General features: G+C 42.6%; 1 protein-coding gene across 2 annotated transcripts in view; it reads right to left on the reverse strand.

Moving 5' to 3' along the window:
* Positions 1-22,340, reverse strand: part of Mtmr14 (myotubularin related protein 14) — a 47,378-nt gene that overhangs the window by 23,337 nt on the left and 1,701 nt on the right. For both annotated transcript variants that reach the window (XM_076841239.1, XM_076841238.1), the window contains exons 3-7: positions 14,506-14,614; positions 7,230-7,305; positions 6,844-6,904; positions 4,899-5,021; positions 3,243-3,316 (exon numbers count right to left, since the gene is read on the reverse strand). In XM_076841239.1, coding sequence (XP_076697354.1) covers positions 3,243-3,316; positions 4,899-5,021; positions 6,844-6,904; positions 7,230-7,305; positions 14,506-14,614 — 443 coding nt within the window. The remainder of the gene's footprint in view (positions 1-3,242; positions 3,317-4,898; positions 5,022-6,843; positions 6,905-7,229; positions 7,306-14,505; positions 14,615-22,340) is intronic.

A 22,340-nucleotide genomic window follows, 5' to 3' on the forward strand; every position in this document is an offset into this window, starting at 1 on the left:
AATTCATGAGGACCTCTACAGCAACTCTTAGGCCGAGTTCCTGTGCCTCAGGGAAAACGGAAGGGTCCCCATGGAGAGAAAGGTCTGGGGACCCACCCGTGTATTCAGCACCGCATTCATTCTACACACACTGCTTCACTTTAATCCCCCAGGACTCATGCTGTCTGAAGAGTCAAGAAATAATTTTCAGCAGTAACACTTCAGCTATTCTGTGGTGCCTCACCCGGACAAAGAAGAATTATAAATACCAGATAAAGCTTATGAGCCCAGGCTGAGAAGAGTTACCAATTATCTCTCAGGGCCCAGTGAAGTGCTCTGTTTTTCCCAAACTCTGGCTGCTCAAATCAACACTGCAGGCCCTAGGCTGAGCTCAGAAGAGCCCATGATGCAGAAGCAGCTTCTGAGAAAACAGACAGAATTAAAATAGACTTGGTACTTAGGGCAGTGCTTGATGTTTATTACCAGAGCAGCTTCTGAATGCACCAGCAGGCCAGAGGGAAGGGACGAAGAGCAGGGTGACAACAGCAACTTGCTCAGGAGGAAATGAATTAAACTTGGGCAGTAAGGTTTGGCCCCATCTATTTTGGTGTCTAGAAGGAAGTACACTCTCAACACTTCTCATTTCCAAGGGCAAGTCTTAGTCTAGATAAGTTACACAAAGCCAGAACTGATACTATTGCAATTACTGTCTGGGCTTTGTCATTACAGGCCCAACTGAGACCCCTTAAATGGCATCAAAGTCCATTTCATGACTTGGTTTGAAAATTAACATTTTGTTTTGTTTTCTTTCTTTTTTCTTTTTTTGGCAGTGCTGGGGATAGAACCCAGGACCTCCCACATGCTAGGCATGTGCTCTACCAGTGAGCAACATCCCAAGGTCCTCTTCTTTTTTTTAGTTTTGGTTTGAAATGGGATTTTGCTCTTAAGCCCAGGGCCTTACAACAGCTGGGCAAGTGCTCTACCATTGAGCTACAACCCTAGCCCCATAAGGATTATGAAACAAACATGTTCCTGTTTTATTTATTTTATTTTATTTTTTTATTTTTTTAAAGAAAGAGTGAGAGAGAATGAGAGAGAGGGAGAGAGAGAGAATTTTAATATTTATTTTTTTAGTATTTGGCGGACACAACATCTTTGTCTGTATGTGGTGCTGACGATCGAACCCAGGCCGCACGCATGCCAGGCGAGCACGCTACCACTTGAGCCACATCCCCAGCCCTGTTCCTGGTTTTATTATCACAATGAACACCTTTAGCCCCAAATCAATGGGATTATGGCCTAATAATGAATGATTAAGAAAATAACTGGGCTAGGAGTGCTGGCATACACCTGTAATTCCCAGTGACTCAGGAAGCTGAGGCAGGAGAACTGCAAGCTTGAGGCCAGGCTGGGCAACTTAGCAAGACCCTGTCTCATCAAAGTAAAAAATAAAAAGGATTGGAAATGTGACGCAGTGGTAGAGCAACCCTGGGTTCAATCCCTAGTACTGTCAAAAAAGAAAATAAATAAATAAGTGGCTGCTTTCTGAACTGCATCTTTCTGAACAGTCATGCCTGTTTTCCTCCACTATGTCTTCTGCTATGATGTTCTGCCTCACTTCAGACCCAGAGCAAAGGAGCTGCCTGACCACAGACTGAACCTCTAAAACCATCAGCCCAAAATCAACTTTACACCTCTAAATAAAATAATAACAATAACAACATCAAAAAAAAAATACCTGGGTCAAAAGTTGTTAACATTTGGGGCATTTTGTAACAAGTTGCCAAACTATAGCAGAAATAGTACTGCACTATTTTTCTGTATTTATACCTCTAGCAGAACTATTTTTCCTAACCAAATCCTACATGGAACTAAAATAAAAATTAAAAAGCATGCCTGGATCCTCAAGCAGCACAACCCTTTTGCTCACAGAGGATAGATCAGGCTTGGCATTCACCAGGCTTTCCTGGGAGCCAAGTATGAAAACCTGAGGGCCTGGTGCACACACTCACCTTCTGCCAGTGTGGCTCTGACACCACTAAGCCCACTTCATCACCATCTCAATCTACATTAGGCCAAAGTCACTTTTAGGGAAGAGAAGGTTTCTGGAGACTTTCTTCCCATTTTACTGTTATTTGCTGAGCACCTGTTAAGACAGGACAGGCACTTTACTCTGAAATAAGTGCCATTATCCTCATGCTAATGAAGGATGAAACTGAAACTCAGAGATGTTCAGGGCCTTATTCAAGGACACAAGTGCCAGGCCAGCCATCATGCCCAGCCTTTCATGGTACCAAATACTAAACTGGCACATAAAAGTTATGAGAGACCTAGGTTGAGCCACTTTAAGGGTGCCAGGCCACCAGGGGGTGATTCTGAATACCACCAACTTGCAATAGATGAGGATGCTCTCTCCTACAAGGCACTACATGAACCTGTAGTTCTTAATGAGGCTGTCGCCAGCCTGCCCTTGCTGTGGCTCCAAGATTGAAGAGATGAGGTATAAGCCAAGATTGAAGCCAGTGCTGAGAAACAGGACAGAGGTTCCAAGGAAGAAGCACACTTTGCTGTGGGTTCACTTGTGCACTAATGTTCTGGCTCCTTGGCCCCCCTTGCTGAACAGGCATGACTGTTCAGAAAGCTGCAGTGATCCAATTTGGCTTTTGTCTCCAATACAGAGAATGCAGCCCTGGCCACAGGGAGGCATGCACTCTTCAACAAAGCACATGCAGCTTTGTTGACACCAGAATGCTTTGCAGGATGAGGAGGCCACTGTACCGTCACTGGGGACACAGAGCAATTATGTGTTCCTGCACCACCAGAACAGCTTTGCCTGAGTCACGTGAACATTTGCTGATGGTACTAGTAATGTTACATGTGCTTCAATAGCTAATTTTATGTGCACAGAGCACTTGGACATGCATAATTTAATCTTCCCAACAACCCCTGAGCTAAACCTTTCCAAGTTTCAACTATCACTTGAGGCTCAGAAAGGTAAAGTAATTTGCTCAAGGTTGTGGCTACAGAGCACCACTGCCAGGACTCGAGTCCTGGACCCCATGGGGAAAGTTCCTTCCAGGACACCATCACACTGTAAGTGTGAGTACATGTAACTGGGTGCCAAATGTCCACAGTGGCTAACACAAGTTCCCCTGGAAAGCTCCCAGGGTACCAATGTATGTAAGAATAGAAGGCTTGCTTCTGGCTTCTGAGGGTCCCGAGGCCTTGGAAGCTTGTCCCTTGACAAGAAAAGGGCTCCCTACCTGGATACGGTATGGAGAGGAGAGTGAAGTCGGCATAGCGCTGGGCTTTGTCCACCTTCTCGGAGGAGGTTACACTAAAAGACAAGGACACAATGTGTTATGGTCACAACACACAGACACACACCTTTCCTCAAATGAATATTTAACAACCTAAAATGAAACTTGTGCTAAAAAACAATTCTTCAGAGTTAAGAATCATTCCCCTCAGCAGTGCTTACTTTGAAAAATGAAAATGCCTTACTTCCCTGCCCTGACTCTAACATCTCAGTGAGAGCTCCCTCTCCTTCCAACACTGCAGCAAACTTCAATCACAACCAGACCACCTTCCACACATGCCCCATGAACATGAGTGGTAGGGCAGAGGGAGACGAGAGTCAAATAAGGTTGCCATCCCAAAAGGATCCCTTGAGGAAACCCTCTGCTTATTGCCTTCTCTAACTTTCACTAAGGCCATTTCTAAACAGAGTGAACAATGGCACCTGAAAAATCACTGGGGACCATCTGACAAAGGGTGGAGGCGGATAGGGCAATGTGTCCATAGGAAGCTGAACTCAAACTTGAGCATCAGTGTCCCTTATTTTCTAAGACCTTTTAGGAGAATTAAAAGATATTTGGAAAAAAAAAAAGTTAAACAATTTTTTTTTAAAGAGAGAGAGAGAGAGAGAGAGAGAATTTTTAAATATTTTTTAGTTTTCGATGGACACAACATCTTAATTTTTATGTGGTGCTGAGGATTGAACCCAGCACCCTGCGTATGCCAGGCGAGCGTACTACCACACCCCCAGCCCAACAAATTTTTTGAGAAAACTCCATAAATTTCATTATCTTAACCCAAGTTCCATTTTTTTTCATCTTTATTTTATTAATTTATTTTTGTATGTGGTGCTGAGGATCGAACCCAGTGCCTCATGCATATAAGGCAAGTGCTCAACCACTGAGCTATAGCCCCAGCCCAAGGTTCCATTTTAAATGTTTTGCCTCTGTATATAAAAATTTGGTCTATATGTATATTTTACTTTTTTAGTGCTGGGCATTGAACCCAGGAGCACTTTACCACTGAGCCACATCCCTAGCCCTTTTTATTTTAAGACAGGGTCTCACTAAATTCTGAGGGCGTCACTAAATTGCTGAGGCTGGCTTTGAACTTGCAATCCTCCTGCTTCAGCCTCTTGAGTTGCTGGGATTATAGGTGTGTACCACCATACCTGACTCACATGGGTATTTTAATGTAAAAGTAGTCAATGAAGCAAATATTTGGTACACACTAAATTTTGGGGTCCATTTTAAAAGAGATTCTAATATATCAAGGATGGCACATACTTTAGAGCCAAAGGGGAAAAATAAAAATAAAAGGGTGTCTAATGGAGGCAGTAAGTACAGGTTATAGATTCATGACTCACTTAGTCAATGGCTCCCACAGTCAAAACTAAATAACCTTGAGCAAGTTACCTAGTCTCTGTGCTTCTGTTTCTTTCTTGTCCATACAAAAGAGAGACATGGGTGCCTGCCTCACAGAGCTGTTTGAAGACAGAGTGAGAGGTTGCAGAGTGATCTAGACATGAGGGCAGCAGACAACACCTACTACATACTACAGCCAGCCCTGTAAGCTGTGAATACATCACTTCTACCCACTTTGAGGTAGGTGCTCATACTTACTTCATGCCAAATTTCACCTTCTTGTTCTCCACCATTAGATCACAGATGTACTTGACTGACAAGTACCGAAGTAACCTGATGTCATAGCCTCTGACCTTATCAAAAAGATGCATGTCCCCACTTCTGAAATAAAGAGCCAGAGGGAGAAGTTACAAAGCATATTCACTCAGAGTTGTTCAGTGATGGGGAGTTCATTCATGAAAGTATGGGTGTCATTGGCAAGAACTTGAGTTACTCTTCTCCAGAGGCCAAGGGGAGGGTGCAGGGAAGGTGACTTTTTAAGAGATTACCCCCACCTCTGGGACACATTTCAAAGGGGAGCAATTTTCAGCCAGAACAGGAAAGGGCTTTCTGGCACTGCTTGACATTAAACCAGGAGACTCAAGATAATCTCAGATCTAAAGAAAAATGAGCTGGTGGTTGATAGAGTCTTTGAGCTTCCATTAGAGTTGATCTTCCTCTACCCCCTCCCTTTCCCCCATTTAGGACCATTTTTAGCCACATGCCTCGCTCATAATATAACAGATTGAAATTCTTGGAGAGAGAGACTTTGTAGAGCTATTTTATCGAGTGATTGTGAAATACTAGCAAGTAAATTCTCTGTACTTAGCAAGCCTATGAAGCAAGCAGAAAGATAACATTTTTCTAATCCCCGGGCTACCTTCTGATCAGCCATGCAGATACAGACAGAAGTATAAAAAGTAAACAGTCCCGTCATCACATTTAGTTTTTAATGTCCACTGCTTTGTGGCCCTAGCAGTCTCTTTAACAACAGTGCACACTGCCAATGACCTGGCTGAGGCAGAGGTCACCTGATCTTGAGTGGGGAGAGCCAAACATTCTTGTGCACAAGCCAAAGCCACTGCTTTCAGAGCTACTGGGCAAAACTAGCGCAAAGCAAGATGACTTTTCCTGCACCAATCCATGATTTTTTGGCAGCTGACCTTACTATAGTGTTCACTTGCATTCCAGAGACGCTTCACACAAGTTACAGACTTGCCACGTGGTGCCAACCATGCAAAGGTGATTTTCTAAAATATCTTATACTGCTATTAAAAAAAAAAAATTGAGAGCTGTGGACATAGCTCAGTTGGTAGAGTGCTTGCCTCGCGTGCACAAGGCTCTGGGTAGCACCACAAATAAATAAATAAATAGGTAGGTAGATAGATAAATAGATAAAAATTTGAAAGGGGACAGGAAGAGTGTGAACCAACACACTACCTCAAAACACTGATTTGTATCAAGTTCTTTTCAAGGCAACAATCATGCAGTTGTGGGACTTCTAGTCACCGCATGTATCTTCCAGATTGGGATACAAGGATTCTGTGGGAAGTGTTGCCCCCTCCCTCTACTATGTGACACCTGACAGGTTGGGAGCTGGCACCCTAACTACACAATGGAATCTCTATGGGGCTTTAAAACACAGGGTAGCTGGACATAGTGGCTCACACCTTAATCCCAGCAACTCAGGAGGCTGAAGCAGGAGAATCACAAGTTGGAGGCCAGCCTCAGCAATTAGTGAGGCCCTATGCAACTTAGTGAGACCCTGTCTTGAAATAAAAATTAAAAAGGCTAGGTATGCGGCACAGTGGTAAAGCGTCCCTGGGTTCAATGCTAGTAAAAACAACAACAAATACAGATGTCTGGGGCCTATCTCAGACCTGCAGTTCCAGGAACCCCAGGGGTGTGACCTTCTGTCTGAGATCCTGATGTTCCTTTTTTCCAGCTGTAGACTGATCAGGCATTCAGTAGTCAGCTTTGGGATGAAACTATTGAATAGACTTCAACAGCACTATTTCAAGGCATGGACTTGTTAGAGGAGAGGAAAGAGCAATTCACTCACAGGGACCAAGGATGATGACACACTGTCAGTATAAGCATGGCTGCCACTGGTGAGACACCCCATCCCCAACCAAGTCTCTACCCACTACTATATAGCACTGACCGAAGAGCACAATCCTCTTCTGTGACGTCCTCCACATCTGCCCAGGCATCATCTGCACCCCCTGCCAGAGAAAGCAGTCTGTCAGCACAGAAACCATGCAAAGGTTTCCTGACCAGCCTCCTTCCTGCAGTGCCAAGCCTGGATGAACCACCTGTCTCTACCCCATGGACAGTCCTCACGTCTCTCTCCCAGCACATGTGCCCATGAGTCTCACAGTGTGCTTTACCTCTGAAGAGCATTCCTGCTGTCTCCTGGTCCCTGAAGAAAAGAATGCCCTGGTTTCCACCCAGCTCACTTACACCTCCTTAGACCACTGTGACCATGGCGGCCAGACTCTAGGACTAGATTCTCATTCTTAGTCCCAGAGGAAGCTGCTTAAAACTCACCTGAGAAAAAATAGTTGTAGCCAGAGCGTCCATAGAGCTCCCCCCATCCAGCCAGCGTGGCTGACCTGCAAATGTGCTGGGAGACAAAACAACATGTTCAGAGTCAGCTGGTTTTCTGAAGTATAATCAACTGAAGGAAGGCCTGAGCTCTGGATTCTTCTAGGTGAGCAAAATGGGTCAAAGTGTATTCCCCAAAGTTTTTATCAGCATCAAGGCTACCACAGCCAGTCTCAAGGATGCCTGGAACTTAATACACAGTCTTATTTAGAGGTTCCCCCTCAAATCTGAAGCACCAAAATGTTACCAACAGTAATGGACATTTGGTGGCTGGTCTGTGTATACCTGAGCACTTGCTAAGCAAGCACTCTACCACTGAATCACATTCCCTAGCCCATAGTATTCTATAATTTTCCAGAGGCCTACTTTTACCTCTCCAGATTTACTGGGTATAGTACACAAAGTACTGAAAGATTCATGCATTTTCTCACTGAACTTTTACAACCAGCCCATGAGGAAGGTATGACTGGTAGGTGGCACTACTATTACTTCACTGATGAGGAAAAGAGAAATAGGCGCAGGAGGCTAAGGAATGAACAAGGTCATAAAATAAAGGGTAAGTTGCTCCTTGATCCAAAACCAACTACCTCCAAAGTCTGTGTGCTTATTACTTGGAACTTTTTAGAATGAAGGAACACAATGCAGGGAGGATATTTAAGGAACAAATATTTGGTGGCTTTTTGGCTTGTTTTATGGAGCTCTGGAGGGAACCAAGGGACTCATGCACACTCTATGAGCACTCTGCCACTCAGCTATACTTTTTTGCAACTTTTAAAAGAAGAAATTATTGCTGGGTCCAGTGGCATGTGCCTGTAATCACAGTGACTGAGGCTCAGGCAGGAGGATTGCAAATTAAAGGCCTATGAGGTACTGTCTCAAAATAAAGGGATGTAGCTTAGTGGTAGAGGACCCCTGGGTTCAACCCCCAGTAGCACAAAAAAGGAAAAAAAAAAGCGGGGGGGATTATGGTCCTATTATTGTGCTGAGATATTATTTTGCTTTTTTCCTTATCACTGAAGGAATCATTTTAAGAGTTAGAGAATTTCAGAAACCAGGGAACCATGTGTACTTCAGTATTTAAATGTAAGTCCACTCCTTCAAATAAATTGTATCTGATAAGATCCAGTAGAGTTGGGGAGAATGGGAGGAGGTCCAAGAGATGAGGAATCTTCAGGTTGGCAAAAGTCTGGGAGAACACAGCCCCAGGATGCTAGAGAGTGGAGAAGCTGTGAGAAAAGAGCAGAAGTCACACAATCTGGAGATGCAAAGTGGGCTAGGGAATGTGGTTCAATGGTAGAATGCTTGCCTAGCATGTAAGTAAGGGCCTGGGTTTGACTCACAGCACTGGGCAAAAAACTAATGAACAACCACAACAAAAACGGAGGAGACAGACGGGTGTGGTGGCACACGCCTGTAATCCCAGTGGCTTGGAAGGCTGAGGCAGGAGGATCACGACTTCAAAGCCAACCCCAGCAAAGGCAAGGCACTAAGGAACTCAGGGATACAAAATGGTGCTGGGGATGTGGCTCAGTGGTTGAATGCCCCTGCGTTTAATGCCCATTCCCCCACCACCACCACCAAAAAACACAGATATCTACAAATGGCCAAAATACTATCTAAAGGCTTCTTCTTCTCTTCCTATAAGATAAGGGGAGGAAAGAGTTTGCTGCTACAGAAAAAAGATGTGCATGGGAACCACTATCATCTTCTGATCTCCCTGGGGATGGGAGCAGGCAATAGAAAGCAGCCTGCATCCAACCTGGGAGGCTGGGTGCTTTGACCTATTTATATCTCTTCCTTTCCCACTACTCCAGCTCCAAAGACTATCTTGGTTCATCTGGCTCCCCTCATCACAGCCTGGGACCACTACTGCTTTATCCAGAGCAGCATCTTCTCACTGAGCATGCACTTACCTGTCAATCCTTCCTCATACGGAGGTTGGCCTGGAAGCCTATGGAGAAGATCTAGGGCTGGACGGAAGTGAGGGGCCTCACCCTTACCTAACTTTTTCTGGATCTAAAACCTCTTTAAAAATCTGATGAAAACTGCTGGGTAGAGAGACACATGCCTATAATCCTAGTGATTCAAGAGGCTGAGGAAGGAGGACTGCAAGCTCAAGGCCAGCCAGGGCAACTTAGCAAAACCCTGCCTCAAAATAAAAAGGACTGGGGATGTGGCAGTGGTAAAACAGCCCTAGGTTTAATCCTTAATAAAACAAAAACAAAAACAGAAAACTGATAAAAATTATCAATTATCTCCAAAACAAAACAAAACAAAACAACAACAACAAAAAAAAAAAAACACATACATACCACAGTTTACCTACATTTCCAGAGCTTTGTCCATCAAGGAACCCAGCCCAGCTCTTGGTTAAGATGGGCCAAGTAGGGTCTGGGGCTGTAGCTCAATGGCAGAGTGCTTGCCTAGCATGCAGGAGGCACTGGGTTCGATCCTCAGCACCACATAAAAATAAACAAATAAAATAAGGCATTCTGTCCATCTATAACTACAAAAAAAAATTTTAAAAAAATCAGCCAAGTAATTTGGAGAAGCAAGGTGGAGAACTTCAGAAGAGAGGGCCAATTCCCAGGTAGAGAACCCCCAAGACTCCCATGGAGGAGATTTCTGATCCCTATGAGTAGGGTGACAGGAGGGGTGCAGCCATCCATCTGGCACAGGTCATACTCACCCTCTACCCTCATCTCAACTGCTGGGATCTGCCTCACTTTCCTTTGAATTTAACTGTTAAATCTTTTCAGAGCAGTTACAAATCATCTCTTTGGTTGTTGAGCATTCAGACCTTCTTCTTGCTTCCCATTCTTCTCCCAAACCCCTTCTGTTGTCCTTGTCTTTTTGGATAGCCATTCAGCCAGACCTGGCCTATCAGGACACACTCACAGTCAGATAGAGAAGAAAAAGTGAGTTGGCTAAGTTCCTGAGTGAGTACCAAACTCTTCAGAAAGGCCTCAAGTGGCAGAAGGTCTACTCTACCATGGTAGAGTCTAACTCGAAATGCCTGCTCCAAAGCCTAATGACTCTAAGTCATGATCCATCATTTCTGCACCTTTACAAGACACACTACGAATGCTCTTCAGTTACCTAATTAGAAATAGAAATGGCCTCCAATTCTACATGTAGAATAGCACTCAAGAATCTGTTAATCTAATAAATAACTTTGGCAAACAAAATAAGTGACTGGGCTGGGGCTGTAGCTCAGTAGTAAAGCATGTGCTTAACATGCGTGAGGTCTTGAGTTCAGTCCCCAGCACCACCAAAAAAAAAAAAAAAAAAAAAACCCAGCAAAAAATAAAAGTGACTGACCTGTGTCCTACCTCTTAAGGGAGAAAACAAAAGAAAAGATGAAGTCAGGTACAGTGACACACACCTGTAATCCCAGTGGCTCAGGAGGCTGAAGCAGAAGAATCAAGTCCAAAGCCAGCCTAAGCAAAAGCAAGATGCTAAGCAACTCAGTGAGACCCTGTCTCTAAATAAGATACAAAATAGGGCTGGGGATGCAGCTCAGTAGCCCAGTGCTCCTGAGTTCAATCCCCAGTACAAAAAAAAGAAAAAAGAAAGATAGAATTGTCCTAGTTTTTTTTTAAGGGGATTAAACATAGGGGTTCCCTACCACTGAGCTACATCCCCAGCCCCCCAAAATTTTCTTTTCTTTTTCTTTTTTTGGTACCAGGGATTCTACACAGGGACAATTAAGCATTGAGCCATATTACCATCTTTTTTAAATTTTGATACAGTGTCTCCCTAAATTGCTTAGGAGCTAGCTAAGTTCCTGAGGCTGGCTTTGAACTTGTGATTCTCCTGCCTCAGCCTCCTAAGTCACTGGGATTATAGGCCTGTGCCACTGTGCCCAGCCATAAAGTTCATTTTAACCAATCAAATAAACAAAAAACTCTTTTTACATTGCTTTCACACTAATTTAATTTGAATGAAATGAAATAAAATCAAACATTTACTTCCTCAGTCACAGTAGCACACTGAACCGAGTTCTGAAGGAAGCAGGGAGCAAGTATTTTATACCTCTCTCCCTTCCCTACACTGGGAAAAGAAGGTGCTCCAAAAGTAATGTTGATCATTATACTGCCACCCTTGAAACGAGTTACAAGTGCCTGCTGTGAGCCATTCATCTGAGAAGCAGGTCCCCAGCTCATAACAGCAGCCCTATGCTCCTGTCCTTTTTAATTTCCCTCCAAATGCCTTTCCTACTTTGTCAGCCCCAAGGACCATTTTGTTCATCTGTCTCTCCAGAGCCTAATTGAAGGACCACTACTATTTGATTCAGAGCCACATATTCTTGCCAAGCATGCACTTACATGCCAGACAGTCTGCCAGTGGATAGCAGGGAGACAGGTGCCAGTGGATAGCAGGGAGACAAGGCCTCTGCCCAATGGAATTATAACATGGCAACATAGATGTTGCACCACATAATCAAAACAAAAATACATGTACACAGGTGTTAGGCACTGACTTGGTGGGAGCTAAGAAGAAGGAAAGTGAAGAGAAAAATAGCATCACACTGCTGGGATGTGAAAGTGCAAAGGGAGAAGAAAGCAGAACTAACCACAAAGCCCTTGTGAACATCTAGGATGCCAAAAGCTCCTCAGGCTTATCCTGCACTGCAAACTCCCTGGTAGAAATTCATTGCCATCTCTGTGATCTATTAGCCTAGGGCCCTTTCCTCACAGCCCACCTGAAATCTAGGGGCTATCCATCTGCCACACAACTCCCCTTCTAGGGCAAATCTCAAGAATCTGGAACTATTTAGCATGGCATTTCCCAAATGCATTCAGCAAAGTTCCTGTCACATGATCCACAGAACAAAGAGGAATTCCAGAATAGACAGAGCCAGAGCCACATGGGTATCTTCACTGAGGGACTTCTTAGAGTCTAAACTCTGTCACTATATGTATACCAATGCATTTTTAAAAATTTATTCATTCATCCATTTAGTGATACTGGGAATCAAACCCAGAGCCTTGTGCATGCTAGGCAAGTACACTACTGCCAAGTCACATCCCCAGTCCACCAACGAATTTTATAAATCTGGACGTCAGAGATTAAGCCAGCTCTACCATATAGTATTTCTCCTTATTTGATGAAATGCTTTTCATAAGTCTATCCTTATACTGCTGTTCTGTGGAGCAAACACTGGTTCAAGTATTCCTATTTCTAGTGACAAGCACTGTGATCCACAGAGCAATGATGTGTAAACTGGAGACCCCATAACTTCTAAACACAAAAACTTTCTAAAGTGGTAACAAACAGCTATATGAAGATCAATTTCTGAGACCTAGTGTCCACATATACTTTTGCCCTAAAAAGACTTCAACAGAAACTTCTTTTCTACCTCCCTTTCTCACCTGCCCTTTTGCTACACAAAAAAAGGTACACCAGGACTAGGCCAACACACACTCTCCTCCCCACTGCTTAAGTCAATCAGGCTGGGTAACTACAGCTGCAGGCTGTGCACTACTGGAGAGAGTGTGGCACTCAGAGATTTGCTGCATAGGCTGCACTCCTGTTTCCCTCCCTCTTCAAGGCTCTCTGCACTGGCAGCATTTGGCCTCACTCATTCAATCCCTTCCATTCTCTGTTTGGAGAAGAGAATACTCTCTTTTCTAGTAATGAATGCCTTCTGGGGCTGGGGATGTGGCTCAAGTGGTAGCGCGCTCGCCTCACATGCGTGCGGCCCGGGTTCGATTCTCAGCACCACATACAAAGATGTTGTGTCCGCCAATAACTAAAAAATAAATATTAAAAAAAAATTCTCTCTCTCTCTCTCTCTCTCTCTTAAAAAAAAAAAAGTGTTGTGTAAAGATTCCTTGGGAATAAACAGGGATTAAAAAAAAAAAAAAATGAATGCTTTCTGTTTATCTCTCCTTTGCACCTCCATGCTTTCTCCAATGCTGTATTACCTGCTTGGGACACCCTCCTACCCCTTTTAGTTAGTAAGCATCCTGCTTGTCCTCCAACAATCTCAAGCCACACGACTCTCTAGAGGCCACTGGTCAATCTGTAAGTCCACATCACATAACTCTCTTTGTTGAGTTTCCCTTACACCACACCAAATGACCTTCATCTGCACTATGGTATTGAAGATAGGTTCAAATACCAGCTCTTGTGCTATATAAAATAAACTTGGGGAAGTTACTTAACCACTCTAAGCCGTTGTTTCATTTGGATGTTCCCTGCACACACCTGTAATCCCAGCATCTCAGGAGGATGAGGAGGAAGGCTATAAGTACAAGGCTAGCCTCAGCAACTTAATGAGACCCTTTTTCAAAATTTAAAATAATAATAATAATAATAATAAAAAGTGCTGGGAATGTGACTCAGTGGTTAATCACCCCTGGATTTAATCCCCAGTAGCAAAAATGAGACCACATTAGGAAGCCAATTTAATTGTAGCCATTAGAACATAAGCTCCAGGGGGCTGGGGATGTGGCTCAAGCGGTAGCGCGCTTGCCTGGCATGTGTGCAGCCCAGGTTCGATCCTCAGCACCACATACAAACAACAATGTTGTGTCTGCCGAAAAACTTAAAAAATAAATATTAAAAAATTCTCTCTATCTCTCTCTTAAAAAAAAAAAAGATTAAAAAAAATAAAGGTACATTAACAACTAAAAATTTTAAGAAAAAAAAAAAAAAAAAGAACATAAGCTCCATGAGAGTAAGGATTTTGTCTGCTTTACAAGCTGACACATCTCAAGGCCTGAAACTGGCTGGTGCTATGTACAATTTGTTAACTGCATGACTGAAGGAATGAAAAATCCATGAAGTCTGATCTCATTTGATTTAATCTACTCTATAACCTTTAATGCTGGTATAATTATTATCGTCCTTTCCTAGTAAAGTAAACTGAGGCCCTGCACAAGCAATAAGACCAGAGTCACAATCTAATCTTTTAAGGAGAAGGGTGAGATGAAGGTTCATGGTCTACATGGCTATAAAACATTCCAACTTTCTTTAATTGTCCAAACAGCTAAAAGGGCAGAACACAAGGTGGGGCTGTAAAGATTCCTACCCTAGCTGAAATCATCCTTGAATCAGAAGTGATCTGTTTCTCTGGCCTGCTTCTGACAGCACCAGATACAATAACCACCCCACCCTTGGCTGGCAGAGAACAAAAAGACACTTCATTTTGTATGAAACCAGTTACTCCAGAAGAGGGTCTCAGAGCATGGGGCTGTGGGATGGGCCTTACCTTGCCTTTGAACAAGATTACTGGGCAGACGAACCGTCCTCTGCACCTGGCCATCTTGCTGCGGTTGATGAGGTCTTGCAGCTTGCTCACTTGCACGGTGCTCTGAAACCTAACACAAAGGCAAGAGGCAGGTCAGACTAACTTCCACATGGGCACTTTGCCACGGGCAAAAAGTCTATATACATGTATAAGAATACTCACTGGAGAGCTAATAAATGCTATTAATTCTTAAATTTTATTTTATTTTTTTAAAATACTTTTTTTTAAGAGAGAGAGAGAGAGAATTTTAATATTTATTTTTTAGTTTTCAGCGGACACAACGTCTTTGTTTGTATGTGGTGCTGAGGATTGAACCCGGGCCGCATGCATGCCAGGCGAGCATGCTACCGCTTGAGCCACATCCCCAGCCTAATTCTTAAATTTTAGATCATTGATATATTAAGTTTTTTAGGGTGAGAGAAAAAGTGCTAACTGTGGGTATTAAAGTTATCCTGATTTCAGAACCTTGATGATTTAAAAAAAAAAAAAAAAGAACCAAAGACATAATATGTAAAAGACAGAAATATACATAGGAAATTGACAGATGACTATGTCTAAAGTGTCTACTACCTCACTTCCAGAGTAAGACCTAGTACCTATAGACTCTGGAAACCACAAGGCCATACTACTTCACTTCCAGGGTAAGACTTGGTACCTATAGACTCTGGAAACCACAAGGCCATAATTGTGATCTTTTAGGGAGCAAGATGAGATTACAGTTCATGTGCCAGCCAGTTTCACTGCAACCATCTTTAAGTGTCCAAAGAGTCAAAAGGGTATAAAATGCTGGGCAAAGAAAGCAAAAGAAAAGCTACCTATGGCACAATAGATGTAATACACCAGGTTCTGTAAGGGAGCTCCTAGAATGTGAAAGATTCAGGTTTAGAAATGAGCTCCAGCAAGTCACACTCACACAAAATCACATTTCCCTAAAATAAGGGTCTATCCTCAGTACCATCAGGTAACAGAGGTCCTAGACCAGTTAGTCAGAATTTCTGGCAGTGACAGAGATAAGAGGCAGAAAAGTTAGAGCGGGAAGCTTTGCCAGCTACCCAAGTACACACATAGAAGGGAAGAAAGGAGCTCATATTCCCTCCTTAAAAGAGCTGAGCTTAGTCATGTGTGGTGGCACATACTCTAATCCTAGCAACCTGAGGGGCTGAGGCTGGAGTATCTCAAATTAGAGGCCAGCCTGGGCAACTTAGCCAGACACTGTCTCTAAATATTTATTTATGTATTTATTTACTTATTTATTTGTTGTAGTTGGCATAGTACCCTTATTTATTTACTTTTAGGTAGTGCTGAGGATCAAATGCAGGGCCACACATGCTAGGCGAGCGCTCTACTGCTGAGCCACAATTCCAACCCCAGACACTGTCTCTAAATAAAACAAAAAGGACTAGGAATATGGCTCAGATGTAGAATGCCCTTGGGTTCAATCCCCAGTAGTGCAGGAAAAAAAAATAATGCTTTTCAGACCAAGCCCTACAAGGGTTTAATTCCTTTCACATCTCAATCCTTCTAGGGATTCTTGTCATTGTATGGCTCCTCATGGACACATGTACCCAGATAACTGTTTGAGGAGAATTTAGTCAGCAACTCCCATATCTGTGGTTCCTTAATTACATGAATCTGGATGCTGTTGAAGTTAATAAAAATAGTTTTAAAAACATTGCTGATTGGGCTGGGGATGTGGCTCAAGTGGCAGCGCGCTCGCCTGGCATGCTCAGGGCGCTGAGTTCAATCCTCAGCACCACATACAAATAACGATGTCATGTACACCCAAAACTAAAAAATAAATATTAAAAATTAAAAAAAAAAAAAAAAAAAACATTGCTAATTGCCCAGGGTTGGCCTTGAACTTGTGATGTTCCTGCCTCAGCCTCTGGAGTAGTTGGGATTATGGACATGGTATATGCCTGACAGGTTGTTTGTTTTCTTATTTTTGAGTTTTAAGAGTTCTTTATATATTTTAAGAGCCCTTTATTAGATACGTCTTTTACAAATATTTTGTCCTCAAGACTCAAATAAAGAAATCTGACTTGGCCTGGAAAAAAAAAAAAGTTGAATTATTTGTAAAATTGTATCTATTTTTATTCCAAACTGTGACTTAGCAATATAAAAACTAACAAGTTGTAGGGTCTGAAATTGAAGTTAAAAAGAGGATCAATAGTTTAAGAGATTTGTCAGTATGGTGGCACATGCCTGCAATCCCAGTGATTTAGCAGGCTGAGGAAGGAGGATCACAAGTTCAAGAGTAGTGTCAGCAACTTAGGAAGGCCCTAAACAACTTAGTGAGACCTTCCCTCAAAATGAAAAATAAAATGGGCTGGGGATATGTCTGAGTGTTTAAGCATACCTGGGTTCAATTGCTGGTGTGTGTGTGTGTGTGTGTGTGTGTGTGTATGTGCATATATATATGTATGATTTTTAAAACAGTTTCAGTGATTTTGGAAAGGAGATAAGGGGGTTTCCAATGTGTATTTTTCTGTGAGGTCCAATTTAAGATACAACTTTTTTTTTTTTTTTAGTTATAGATGGACAATATCTTTGTTTTATTTATTTACTTGTTTATTTGTGTGGTGCTGAGGATCAAATGCAGTGCCTCACCATGCGAGGCAAGCCCACAACCACTGAGCTACAACCCTAATCCTTAAGATACAATTTTTTAAAAATATACATATTTTTTTAAATATTTATTTTTTAGTTTTAGGTGGACACAATATTTTTATTTTATTTTTATGTGGTGCTGAGAATCAAAACCAATGCCTCACGCATGCTAGGTGAGTGTGCTACCACTTGAGTCACATCCCCAGCCCCTTTTTAAAATATATTTTATTTTATTTATTTTAGTTTTAGGTGGACATAATATCTTTATTTTATTTTTATGTGGTGCTGAGGGTCGAACCCAGTGCCTCATGCATGTCAGGCGAACGCGCTACCACTTGAGCCACATCCCCAGCCCCTTTTTAAAATATATTTTATTTTATTTTTTTTTTTAGTTTTAGGTGGACATAATATCTTTATTTTATTTTTACATGGTGCCAAGGGTCGAACCCAGTACCTCATGCATGCCAGGCGAACGCGCTACCACTTGAGCCACATCCCCAGCCCCAAGATACAATTTTTATTAACTAAAATTTCTTGTTGTTGTTGAAGGAAGGGGGAAGAATGACCAACCTACAGATCCTGGGGTACCTTTGCAAAGTGCCTATAGGGTGGCACAGAGCTGCCAGCCAGCCCCAAGCACCTGAATGTTATTGTCCTCCCTCACTCAGTGTACCTATGAAATAAAAAGACACCTCAGTCTAACAAGACAACTGTCTCATTAAACTCTGACTCTAAGAATATCCAATAGAGCAAGTACAGTCCTGTACTTAGCACCCCTCTTCCCATCCACAGGGTGCTCCAGAATCTTTTGTCCACCTAGTCAGCTCTACCTGTTGCAGCTGCCTCTCACTCGCTCATACCAGTAACTCCCTCTGAATCCTAAATGCCTTAAAACTGCGATTTATTCTCCTTACTTCTCACTCAGCAAACCCTCCTTAATTCCAGGTGGAAAATACACCTGTTTCCCTCTCAAGGGCTTTGAACTATCTTTAAAAGTAAAGACACACTTTTTCTTCTTAGGTTAGCTAATGATTTATTTGCCTGGTTTCCCCACTCAAAGAACCAAAGCAATTTCTGTTCTCGCAATAGTTCCTGTTTTTATTTTTATTAACTCTTGTCTTTTTATGGCAGTGCTAAGCAGTAAGCTGTATCTGTATCTGGCACATGATATTCATATGTGAATGAATAAATGTAGACTTACACATTTATGTCTGCAAAATATGCACTGAAATTTCTGGCAAGATGTTACCAAGGATTGAGGTTTCTTTAGATTTTTATTTTTTATTGAATTATTTATTTACTTACTTACTTACTTATTTTTGGTACTGAGGATTGAACCCAGGAGTGTTTAACCATTGAGACACCCCCTCCCCAGCTCTTTCTATTGAGACAGGGTCTCACCAAGTTGGTGAGGCTGGCCTTGAACTTGGGATTCTCCTGCCTCAGCCTCCCAAGTTGCTGGTATTATAGTGTGCACCACCACACCCAGCTGGATTTTATATTTCTTCAGTATCATTTACACACAAATAAAACTATTTTCAAGTAAAGAAGAAAAAGTTGTTGTCACTTAACTTCCAATTGCAAACCTTCACAACACCCCCCACACTTCCCAAACTATGTTGACTGTCCCTTCTACACATGCCCCAAACTTCCTGAGGTAAATGTTACTGCTACTACTATTTAATGTCATTAGCCCCATTTACAGATGAAACATGTTACTATGAAATCACTAGCCCAAGGCCACAGAACAGGTAAACAGGGCAACTGACTTCCAAACCATAGCAGGCGGCCACTGAGCCAAGGGTTTTAACCACTGTCCCCTAGACCCTCACCTGTACTTCTCCTTACTCCGGTTCTTATTATACGGTTACTGCTTATTTTTCTGTTATCCCCAGACCTAAGGGTAAGGACTTCATCTATCTGGCCTCTGGTTGGATTCCTGGGGCCTACTACACTCCATGAACACTTGCTGACAATCACATGTCCAGAGACCCTGGACCAGGCTTCTATTCCTAGACAATGAACAGAGTTACTGAGGTTCACTATCAAGACCAAACCACTTCCTGAATCCAGTTCTACCATTTTTAACTCAGTCTAAGCTAGTATCACAGTAATGACCAAAACCAAATGTAAAGAAGCAAACAATTCTAGTCCTTCCCCTCCAACAAATAGGCATCACCCCCCACCCCCAAAATAACCTCAATTACTAGTGTGAGGCCTTGCAAAGAGTGAAAAGTAAAATCAAACTCCAGTAACTCCTCTAGAGTGAAGATGATGTACAGTAGTCCTGGCCTGGAGAATAAGGCCCCACTAGACAAGGTGAGGGTGAAAGAAAAAAAAAGCAGACAAGCAGAAAAGGCAGAGCAGAAGTCAGGAAACCCAGCTTTTAACCCCATTCCATGTAACACCTCGGTAATCTTGAGCAGAGGCAAATTGCCTCTTTGGGCTTCAACTTTCTCCTCTGCAGAATGGAACAATACTGTCCTCTTGGGGGATGCAGCATAATGTATGAGACCTTAACACCTACCAACCAGTAGCCGGTCAACAAATATTAGTTTCCTTCCCTTTAAGAGCTAGACTGAATCAGCAATGAACTTGTTTGCCTTCCAGGAAAAGCTTCTTTGAGGTGACCAAGACCAAGTTCTTCCACCTACTGTTTTTTGGCATCACCTGGGAGCATGTTAGAAAACATCCCCACCTCAAAAGTAGTGAAATCAGATTCTGCATTGTAACAAGATCCCAGGGGTAGAGAGCTGGGCTTAATATCAGAATGCCATCAGGATAGAGGTAAACTGCCAGCCAGCCCTGAGGGGAGTGGAAAAAAGGGGAAGGACAAGGTAAAAGAAAAGTCCTCATTGAGCAACTGTAGGCTAAAGGATCATAGGAGGTAAGTTTACCTAACTCTGGAAGGAGTTAGGAAGAGATAAGAACCATAAATAAGGGGCCTTAACAAAGCCCAGTTCTTTAGGACTGGAGATCCCCACAAAGGATGGTGACTATACTTTCTATAACCTTCATAAAGAGGCCTTAATATATTCATTTACTTAGGAACCCCAGGAGACCTCATGAGTCGGACACTCTTAAGAGAAATCCCCACTGTAAGATTGAGGAAACTAAGGCTTACTCCTTAAACTCCTCTGAGCAGGCTGTTCCTCTGCTTGTAAGCATTTTCTGGTTCCCTGTGGCCCACAGTAGCAGTACTACAGCATATAAGTATCTAGGGAGTTCTGAGAAGGCAGATTCTGGAAACTCTGATTCAGAAGGACCAGGGTGGCTCTAGAATCTGTACTTTTTTTTCTTTTTCGTAGTACTAGGGATTGAACCCAGGGGCACTCTACCACTGAGCCACAACCCCAGCTCTTTTAATCTTGAGGTAGAGTCTCAGTAAGTTTTCCAGGCTGGCTTCAAACTTTTGATTCTCCTGCCTTAGACTCCCAAGTAGCTGGGATTAAGGTGTGTGCCTCCAAGTGCAGCTAGAATTTGTACTCTGTTTCTTTTTTTCTTTTTCTTTTTCTTTTTTTTTTTTTTTTGAGAGAGAGGGAGGGAGAGAGAGAGAAAGAGAGAATTTTTTTTTAATATTTATTTTTTTTTAGTTTTCGGCGGACACAACATCTTTGTTTGTATGTGGTGCTGAGGATCGAACCTGGGCCGCACGCATGCCAGGCGAGCGTGCTACCGGCTTGAGCCACATCCCCAGCCCTAGAATTTGTACTCTTAATGCGTGCTCAGGGGATACTGCTACAAAACCACTAACACACATGATCCACAAGTCCCGCTTTTGGCCTGATGACCAAGACCCTATATAAGCTAGTCCCTAAGGAACTTCAGAGAAATTGTAGTCATCCTTCTAATGGCAGCTGCAAAGGCTCCCCTACCATAAGGTCTTCCCAGACACACACAAGGCAGATTCACCATTCTCCTTGGTTTGCCTACAGTAGCACTTTCAAGCCTTAATGTGTATTTGAATAACTTGGACAGCTTGTTAATGTTGTGATTCTGGTTCAACAGACCTGGGACCTGAGATTCTACACTTCTACTAGGTTCTCGGGCCCACAGATGGCCATACTTTAATATAGAGAGGACTGGTTGCACTGTATACCATGAGTCAGCTATAGCATTCATCTTAATACTTTGTCCATACAGAAATATAAGACAGCAGCTTCAAGGATTCTTAAGATCAGTAGCAAGCAGGGAAGTTAGGAGAAGAAACTCTAGAGCAAACCTTGAACTTCAGTCCTGTCATTAGTGTCAAACAACTGTGACCATTTACTGACTGCCTATAGGGCATCTCCTATACCAGGCTCTTCATGTCTACTCTCCTGTGAATTGTTATCCCACAAAAAACACTCAGGTCTTGGTGCCTACCAATGTAACTCTTATTTCTGATTCTTACAACAAACATATCAGGCTTGTATTAGCACTACTTATCATCAGGAACTGCACTAGCAACTTTTCTAGAATTTTAATTGGTCCTTGCAAGCACTAATTAAGATGAGGCAGGGAATTACCAATGAGAAAACTGAGGAAAAAGAGGTTAAATAACTTATCCAGGGTTAATGATAACCAGCAAATGGGGCATCCAGGATATAAACTCAAGCATTCTCACTCTAAACTTGAGGTTCTTAAGGGCTACATATGGCAAACACTATTAAGCCTGTCTTGACAGCACACCACCCACTCATACTCTTGGAAAAAAAAAGAAAGAAAAGAACACTGAATTTGTTCAGAGAGGTGAAGTGTGATGTAATGTCTCAGGACAATAAGCTCTAGAGAAAGAGTGAGAGAAATCCAGGGTCATGACTCCCAATTCTTCTATGCTGTTACAACTTGCCAACTTAATTTACTGAACCCTGAAGTTATTCTTAACTGGCCAAGAATAATTTGCCAGTTATTCTTTTTTTTTTTTTTTTTTTGTACCATTGATTGAATTCAGAGGTACTTGACCACTGAGCCACATCCTTATCTCTATTTTTGTATTTTATTCAGATACAGGGTCTCACTGAATTGCTTAGCACCTTGCCATTGCTGAGGCTGGTTTTGAACTTGTGATCTGCCTGTCTCAGCCTCTAGATCTGCTGGGATTACAGGCATGCACCACCACACCCGATATGCCAGTTATTCTTAACATGGCAAGAAAGTATGTCTGCCCTGCCCAGCAACAACTTCCTGTCCCCAGGGATGAGTTT

This window comes from Callospermophilus lateralis, chromosome 20 (assembly GCF_048772815.1).
Source record: "Callospermophilus lateralis isolate mCalLat2 chromosome 20, mCalLat2.hap1, whole genome shotgun sequence".
NCBI lineage: Eukaryota > Metazoa > Chordata > Mammalia > Rodentia > Sciuridae > Callospermophilus > Callospermophilus lateralis.